The sequence below is a fragment of the Pezoporus flaviventris genome, unplaced genomic scaffold (assembly GCF_033815535.1).
Source record: "Pezoporus flaviventris isolate CSIRO_AGI_PZ_B2104156 unplaced genomic scaffold, CSIRO_AGI_Pfla_v1 ptg000072l, whole genome shotgun sequence".
Lineage (NCBI taxonomy): Eukaryota > Metazoa > Chordata > Aves > Psittaciformes > Psittacidae > Pezoporus > Pezoporus flaviventris.
This window is the reverse complement of record NW_026892620.1, coordinates 2,352,229-2,361,380: the sequence shown is the minus strand read 5'-3', so window position 1 is coordinate 2,361,380 and position 9,152 is coordinate 2,352,229. Positions and strand designations below refer to the sequence as shown.

At 42.0% G+C, this 9,152-nt stretch overlaps 1 protein-coding gene across 1 annotated transcript; it reads right to left on the bottom strand.

The window, feature by feature from the left end:
* Nucleotides 1-1,490: 1,490 nt before the first annotated feature.
* On the bottom strand, nt 1,491-8,642 carry ATP4B (ATPase H+/K+ transporting subunit beta). Its single transcript, XM_061472690.1, has 7 exons — nt 8,522-8,642; nt 6,439-6,567; nt 5,095-5,208; nt 4,196-4,395; nt 2,796-2,852; nt 1,990-2,082; nt 1,491-1,819 (listed from the first exon to the last, which is right to left on the bottom strand). Exons 1-7 carry the CDS (start codon nt 8,631-8,633, stop codon nt 1,658-1,660), a joined length of 867 nt encoding a protein of 288 aa, XP_061328674.1. The 5' UTR covers nt 8,634-8,642; the 3' UTR covers nt 1,491-1,657.
* Between the last annotated feature and the right edge of the window lie 510 nt (nt 8,643-9,152).

Below are 9,152 nucleotides of genomic sequence, written 5' to 3'. Positions count from 1 at the left end.
GCTAACCTCTCCTGCACAGCCGAGAGAAGAAAGGGCAGACAGCCTGGCACAGGCAGATGCCCGGTTTTCTTCTCTGGTAAGGGCTGCCTGCCCCCTCCACTGCCCCAGAGACATGGACTGACTGCTGGTTCTCTTGGGTCACCCAGAAAGGTTGTGGCTGCTCCATCCCTGGCAGCGTTCAAGGCCAGGTTGTATGGGGCTTGGAGAAACCTGGTCTAGTGGAAGGTCTCCCTGCCTGAGGCAGGGGGTTGGAACTAGATGAGCTTTAAGGTCCCTTCCAACCCAAAACTTTCAGTGATTTTATGATTTTATTGTTTTCCATGTTACTTTGGAAAGATCAGCAGGGGGAGACCTGTGTTCCAACAAGGCTATAAAGTTCATTTCCATTCAATCTCTTAGAACACAGGCAGAGCTCCACCATAAAAATTTAAACATGGAAGGTCGGGGTGTGGGGGAAAATTCTTACATGAGGATGAATTTTTTTATTGTTTCTGAAATGCAGAATGTCCATTTTTTCTAAGAAAGGCTCAAATACCATTTTTGGTGTTGAAGCAGAAATACTCTCCTCCAACTGGTTTCTTTCTGCAAGTTGGCTGTCTGAATGTCACTGTAGTAAAGGAGGTCAACCTGTTCCATCTTCCCACCTCCTAAAATGTCCAGGCAGTGAAGGTGTAAAATTATTTCTTCAGTTTAATACCTTTTTGCTTGTGTGTGTGATGTTTATTCTGTGGTGGAAGCCTCCTGGCCTTCAACTAACATAAATAAACTATCAGACACAGCGGTCTTGTGTCTCTGCACCATATGTGGTTGTTAGACTTCTCTGATTTCAGATTAACTTAAAGATTCAGTTTTACTTCAGCATCTTTCAGATCATTCCAAGTAACCCCAATGTTATCATTGCAATACAAGGCTATCCTACTGGAAAAACAGACAAATGACAACTTCAGGTAGTGAAACGAGAACAGTTCTCCTGGGTGTAAGTGGATGTTACAGTCTTATCAGTCATTTTTATTAAGTTATATACAAACAGAAATTGTAAGTGGTACAATAAAAATCTGTAAGCTAGAGGACAGATTTCAAGTTCTTTTGCACCCATTGATTGGTCAACTACAAAAATCCAACTTGGCTGTCTAGTAAAAAAACCAGTGCATTGGGATACAGATAACTTTAATGTACTTTTATGCATCCTATACAAGAGAGACTGAATTAAAGTACTTGCTAGTATCTCAAAGCATCAATTAATTTTTCTATCAAATTGTTTCTCAATACCCACCATTCAGTATCATACATAAATTATTTATTATGGTTTGAAAAGTGACAGAAAATGTTTTGATCCTATACTTATTTTATATGAATACACAGCTGCTCAGTTTAGGGGAAATTTGTTTTATACAAATACCTGCATGAAAGCAATAGCATACAATAGCCATGGAATATTAAACTATGTACATTGAGTTAAACCTCATCTCCTTCATTGACTGAGAGTGGTATCTTGATTTTTAGCTATATGGCTCATCTTTCAGTAGAAAATGTCTCTTTGCACTGCTGTTTGCCTAAATTTATATGGCAATCATAGTGAGAAAATAAATATGGATGAATGTGATAATAGGTGAGTTTACTCTTCACACGTGTTTTTCAGAAGTGCCTCTGTTGCTGCTCAGTCTTCAATTTTCAATTTAAATTCCACTTTTCCTTCATATGGATCATGAACATTATCAAAGGTAATTCCAGCTCCAATGACTTTGCACACTATTCTATGTTCTACATTCCTCGTAATGTTGAGAAATTTCACAGCTACCAAAGGATTGCTGTAGCTGGGCTAGGAGGAGGGGGAAAAAAAGTACTTTAAATTTACCCTTAGCAATTTAAAAATAAAGTCTTACCAGAACTGGAGAGAAGGCTAGTTTTAAGACTGAAGAAATGCTCCATATGTTTCACCTAATGCAAAGGTAAAGAAGAAAAGTGATACTGAAATATATGAGCACCCACCTGTGCTTTTTTTCCGTAGTAGGGGAAGTAGTGCAAGTTGAAGGTGCCATTCACAGGGTAGTAATCCGCTTCCAGCAGGTGAGACTCATCGCCCTGTTTGTAAAGTAAGGAAGAAGCTTCACTGGTTAGGCAGTTAGAAGCCAGCACTGGGAACATGCTGTCCTACTGCCGAAAGCTGCGTAGTCTGTAATAAAACTCGAGTTCAGCAATCTGTTTAGCACTGGCCTTAGTGTTATTTTCCAAACAAAAGAGAAAATCTCCTTCTGTTACTATTGCCAAGGAAAAGAGTCAAGTGTTCTTTCATAGCAGTTGTGGATTTGATGAATGGGGATCTGCTGAAACAGGCAGAGAACCTGAAGGAACTGTGCTGAGGCACAGACTTCATTACTTGGAGCTGAGAGAAAACAACAAATGTTCTCTGCAGTACACAAAAACAATTGTGATTTAAAATAAAGCAGATGTTTGGTTTTGGTTTGGGTGGGTTGGTTGGTTGGTTGGTTGGGTTTTGTTCTTAGGTTGTTCTTTGGACAGGATGGGGCTTTAAGAAAACTGGTCTAGTGGGAGGTGTCACTGCCTGTGCAGGGGGGTTGGAACTAGATGATCTTCAAGGTCCCTTCCAACCCAAACCATTCTATGATGCCTACTGATGCAAGACGTCACACAGAACTGAGAATATTCCCAGTAGTTAGCCAGAATGATCTGATGTCCAGAGCTGCAGGGTGTTCTTTCTGGTCGCAACTGCGCTTGACTCACTCCCAGAGCTGCAGTGATAGAAATTTTTTGAGACTCGGACTTCATACACTTACCACATATGTGCAGTTCACCCTTGGTGCAGTGCCATTGCCAGGGAGAAAGTTGATAATCTGAAATAGGAAACACACATTTGGTCATCTTGGGAATTGTTTTGAGATGAAAAACAAGAACATTATTATCTGAGCTTCGAAGGATGGCTGATGTATTTCTGCATAAAGCACTGTCAACCAGATCATCTCATCTTATGTACCTGGGTTAAAAGCCATGTCATGGCTGGGTATTTGGGAAGCAGGGCTCTGCAGTGCCCGGGATGCTCATGGCAGATGGGCTCTAGCCTGGGCAGGGCAGGTGGCTCTGAGCCTCCTGGCAGGTCCAGCCCATTAACCCACATGTGCCACTTGCTCCTGATGCCTAGGCAGCCAGGGGTCTCTTAAACCAGCTAATTGCCTGACAACAGAGGAAAAGCTGAATCTCTTTGGTTTTCATCTTATGCCTTGTTAGAAAACTTTGGCTTTGGCAGAAACCCTTGGGTCCATTTGATCCTGCAAAAATAGTGGGCTAGCATCGTATAGAAGCAAAGGTGGAGGGAAGTAAAGCTTCCCAGGCACTATCCTATCGTCCGCCAGGGCTGGTGTGCAGCCTTGCTGAAGGAAGCACAGGCTTTTCTTGAAAAAGCCTGCCAAACTAGAAGCACAGCTCTCCTCTCACAGTTAGATCTTGCACAGATTGTTGAAGATGTTGAGGGTGAAAACCAAAAAACAAGTGATTTTATCTGTCAGGAACTGGAGGACAATTTGAGCTCTTTCTACAAAGCTGAGCTAGAAGGCTCAGGATTTTACCTGAAAACAAAATAAAATGCTTATGCTTCTGTCTGTCCTGAAAAAAAGAAAAAAAATAAGGAAGCTTAGAAGATTCCCTTTTCCCTCTCCAAAAAAAAAAAACAAACAAACCACGTGTTGGTGGTTTTCACTGAAGAAATTATCCACCGGGTTTGAATTCTGGTTTTGAAGGTTCTGCTAAGTGTTTTCTTTGCTGCCTGGAGAAATAAGTTGTGCAAGTATCCCCTCTCTGGAATCACTTCAGCTTAGTGCCTCAGCTGAATGCACATGATCATGGTATTGCAGAACAAAAATCTTTTAGGTGATTGATAGTTCGTTGGATGAGAGTGCTGTGGAAATGCTAATAAAACTAAATGAAAGCCAAAGATTTAGAGAGTCAGTTCAGACATCACTTTGCCCTACATTACTTCTCTAGGGGTAGTGAGCAAGTCTCATTATTTGTCTGATAACTCTGGAGTTTTCTTTGGAAAAGCATATGAATTTCTCCTCCCAGAATAAAGCAGATATCAGAACCCATAGCAGCAGATGAAACAACAGCTCCTCAGCACAGACTTGAGCTATTAGGGGTTTCTTGGTGAATTTTTTCCTCTTCAGCACCTTGAGCTTGTACTTACCCTGTTCATTTTTATAATAAAACAGGGTTTTCCTTCTGGAAATCCAAAAGTCGGATCCATGATGCCAGAGCAGTTTTGAAGCATATCTGACGTAAATTTGCAGGATAGTTTTGTTTTATTTGGGCCATCGAAGGTGTCTTGGAAGAAGTAGGTGTCACTGGTGCAGTTGATGTTCAGGTGCTGAGCAGCTGGCGTGTATGCTAGATGTGTGAAGGGAGAAAGAAAAATTCCCCTCTGAAGTTCTTTCATGTGTAAGTTATACATCCCAATATCAGGCTGGAGGTTATATCATGGGAATGTAGTATCCAGACAAAGCCAAAAAAAAGAGATCAAATTGAGTTAAAACTGTCAATTTATGTTGCTAGCTCCTTATAAACCCAATTTCAAATACAATTTCTTTCAGTATGTGTACAAGATGATATATAGGCTCAAGAGGAACATAAATGAAGATACAAACAGGCAAACGGAGCATCTAACCTACTTTGACTATACTCCCTGATGACACTATGCGAAAGCTTCACAAGACTTACTAGGGCACTTTGATAGTTGTAGTCATGGACAGTATTAGATTAATTTAGACAGACTAGTTTTAAAGACCTTTTTTCCTCGCTCTTCCTTCAGAATTTTTATTGGCCTATTTTATTAAGGCTATTTAGGATTAAACAAAGTAAAAGCTCTGAAGCAGGGCTCTGCTTTTAATAGACATGTTTAAATATGTTTGATTTATAAATTCATGAGGTGATTTGCTCGGCCCTTTTAGAAGATGCAACTTCCACTCAAAATCTGTGATTTCAGAAGGACAAATGTAAAATGGAAACACCACGTTAAGGTCCTCAGATCTACTACAGGAGATGTCACAGCACATTTCTTCGATATTTATGCAGGAAACCTCATTTTACCTGTTAGAAAAGTCTGAAGAGTTGTCACTAAACCTTCCCAGGTTTTGTTGTCAGATACGTTGTAATAAATTTGCAGTCCTCTATCCCCATAAACATCGGGTCGTAACGTAACACCTTTATGGGAGAAAAAAGGGAAGGCAAAGCAAAGGAGAGGTGCCAGACACAGATTTGTTTGTTTAAACTGACAACAGCTATTACACTGCTTCAAGACCCGTTATTGTAAGTGTAAGAGATTCCCAGTCTTTGCTGGGGACAGTTTAACCCTGTATGGAAACCATCTCAGCAGTGAGCTGCTCAACCAAAACCCTAAAGCCTCGAGTGCTACTATACCCTATTCTTTCCCTGTATGTGTGCTGTTATTAGAACAGCTTGCAAAATCATTCCAGCAATTGCACTGGATTTCCCCAGGACTTGTTCAGAATCACAGTTGTCATAGTCACAGCAGGTTAAAAGAAACAGATCGTACTGCAGCACGACAAACAGCTTTCTCAAAGTCACACGGAATATTTTACAGGAATTATTTTGCCAGCAAATACCGAGCTTCCTGAATATTGGAAGAGGAAACTTCAAAATACAACAGCAGTAGCTGTAAAACACCATTAGGGGGAGTGAAGTTTTAGCAGTGTGCGCTGACGATTTCTCACTGATGATCTTCCCAGTCTCACTTCGTGTCCCACAGATCTTTATTCCTAATCCCAAGTGTCTTTGTCTTCTTTTTACGTGCTTGGCTGCTGTCACAGCAATCCCGCTGGGAAAGGATTTCTACTGTCCCAGGACCTTTCCATGCTGCTGGCAAGCACAGAAATACCCACCCCAGGCAGCTCACCCCAGCACTTTCCATCTTGGCAGGCAGCCCAAAACCCTCTGGCGCGCTTGGGGCCGGAACAGAAACCAGGAGTTTCCCAGGGGCTGAGCCCTGCCTATGAGGCGAGGAGGTGCCCTGCAGCCTGGGAAGGGCTTCCCCATTTGCAGGTGACTGTGACAGGCAGGCACTGGTTGTCTCAATGGCATGATGAAATAAATATATATATTCATTTGTATCATATTGCATCATATTAATGTATTATATTTAATCAATATATTTTATATATAAATATAAAATATATAAAAGAACAGATGAAATAAATGCACAAATATTTTTTTTTAAGCCTAAAAGTTTTTCAGGTGGAGGTTACATTTTGCCGGGTATGTTTGGGCAGAATTGACTTGGTGCATTCCACATATGTGTTCCCTTGCACCCGGGCTCTGCCAGTGCCTCTCAGCCCTGCCCCATGCAGCCACTGCAGGACCCTGGGGAGCTTTAGCTTTCTCCCCAAGCAGCAGCTGCCTGGACCATGGCAGTACCTGGGGATTTCAGCTGGTCTTGGTAATCCGGCTCGTATGGATTCACTGTCCTCATTAAAGAATAGATGGAGAGTGCGAAGAGCCCTGACATCACCACATAGAAAGCCAGGTAGTACAGGCTGATCCACACTGTGGAAAGAAATGGGGGCAAAATCTCATTTTTCAAGCAAGGTGATGCAACGTTCCCTCCGTGGCTGGGACCGTCCTGGCAGCAGAAACCATCTCCTATCTGTCCTTGCCCCCGGGGATGCTTTCCCTGCAAAGGAACAGGTGTTGTGGATCTTCTTCTCTACACTCAAAAGAATAATCTAGAAAATTTTGGCTGTAAATTTGTTCAGTTTCACAAGGATTTTTGCAGTACTTGGTGCTTATCTGTGACTAGCTTAAAGATTGCGTGGCTTCTTGAAGTAACTTCGTATAGTAAGACCATTTATATGCTTACTACACATGGACTAAACGACACAGCTGAGGTATTTCTTCAACAAAACCAAGTTGCTCCTTGTGTGTTATTTGGATGACATATGTCAGCATTTCAGGTGTGTTGATTGCAGACCTATATCACTTCACTGCCTTTTACAGCTGAAATTGCCTTCAGCAAAATGTGTCAGTTTTCCCTCTTATTCTGGTGCAAGATGCAGAATAATGTTATGTTTCTGCCTGTGTGCAGCTTTTGATGCAGCTGTATCCTGGGCTGCATCAAAAGGAGCGTGGCCAGCAGGTCGAAGGAGGTGATCCTGCCCCTCTACTCTGCTCTTGTGAGACCTCACCTGGAGTATTGTGTGCAGTTCTGGTGTCCTCAACATAAAAAGGACATGGAACTGTTGGAACAAGTCCAGAGGAGGGCCACGAGGATGATCAGGGGACTGGAGCACCTCCCGTATGAAGACAGGCTGAGGAAGTCGGGGCTGTACAGCCTGGAGAAGAGAAGGCTGAGTGGAGACCTCATGGCAGCCTTCCAGTATCTGAAGGGGGGCTATAGGGGTGCTGGGGAGCAACTCTTCATCAGGGGCTGTAGTGATAGGACAAGGGGTAACGGGTTAAAACTTAAACAGGGGAAGTTCAGGTTAGATATAAGGATGAAGTTTTTACTGTGAGGGTGCTGAGGCACTGGAACAGATGATTGCCCAAAGAAGTGGTGAATGCTCTATCTCTCTCAGTGTTCAAGGCCAGTATAGACAGAGCCTTGATCAACTAGCCTAGTGTGAGGTGGCAGGGGGGTTGGAACTAGATGATCTTAAGGTCCTTTCCAACCCAAACCATTCTATGATTCTATGATTCTATAATGTGTCTTACATACAGCTGGCTGCCCTACAAGAAGCCAGTGGTTATTTGTGGGGGTGGGTGTCAGAAACTGATTCCCTGTAATCAGCACCTCATAAGATCTTCTTCTCTCCAAACTGGAAAGGCTAATTTTGGTTTAATTTTCTGTAAAAATCTGGTGTTAAGAGTAGCCAGTAAGCTACACTCATCGGCTTCACAGCAGGAAAAAATCACCTGGAAATTTGCAAGAGCAGGCATCCTCCTTACAATGGTTAGGGTTACCTTTCCCAGAATGTAGATCAAAAAACGCCTTTGTCATAGACACAAGTCTGTCTGCAGGCAGGGAGATTCAGCTGAAATACTCACCAGCATGCAGTGATAAGAGATCAGAAGAGCTACTGAGCAGACAATAATTTTAAAAGGAATTTTGGAAAAGCAGAAAGTGTTTCAAGAGATTTGGACAAAGCCCACAAGTTAAGCAAAATTCTCTATATATCGGAACCCCTTTTAGTCAACAATGTCAGAAGCACGTTGTAACCATCACCCTCAGCTATTAATAAATTAACTGTTAATGTGTAAAGTTTTATCCTTCTGAAGTATTTGGTCCAAACCCAGTTTTAAATCTTCTTAATATTTGCAGGAACTGCTTGGATCAATGTTTTGTTCTAGTTGATTCTGAATGTGGCTCAGAAATACATATAAGAACTGGTGTCTTCAACATTTCCGACATATCTACCACCACATTATTAATTAGGGTGACCCTCCACCCAAAGTTTTGAAGTGTATCAAAAGGAAGAGAAGACTTTTGTGTGTGAAAACCTACCCCAGTTAATTAAGGTCCTTCCCATGAAGAGCTTTGTTTCTGGATTCCAGACAAAACGACGGAAATTTTCCATCCGTTCGCTGCAGGTCTTTTTTTCATTTAAAGTTGCCATTTTCTCACAAAATTTTCCCAAAGGTGTCCTCCTTTGAAACTAAGAAATTCAACCAATGCCCAAACAGTTGTCCAAGAAAAAAGCTTTGGTTTTTATACCTTCTCCAATGAAGGTCACCGAGATTACTTCCTATAGCAATGAAAGCCCCTGATCGCTATTATCAACCTACAGCAGATACAATTCTTTATAAAGGGTGTTGATAATGCTGGGGTTGAGGCTGGCAAGGAAAAGTTAGTTCCTATCAAATGCCCTTCTCTTTTCTTTTCACTGCCTTAGCAGGTCAGCAGAGTTACACATTTTGCCAAGTGCCTGTAGGGCTTGCGATAGACTTACTGTGATAGCTGTTATCAGAGCAGATAAAGTGAAGGAGAACTTATTTCTCTCTGAGTTTTCTTTCTTTTTTTTTTTTTTTTTTCCCATTAACCTGCAAATAGTGGATATAATTGTGCCACTACAACCCGTAGCCCTCTGTTGGGATATAGAGGATTGCAGCAGGAGTGGGTGAGGGAAGAGCACCGT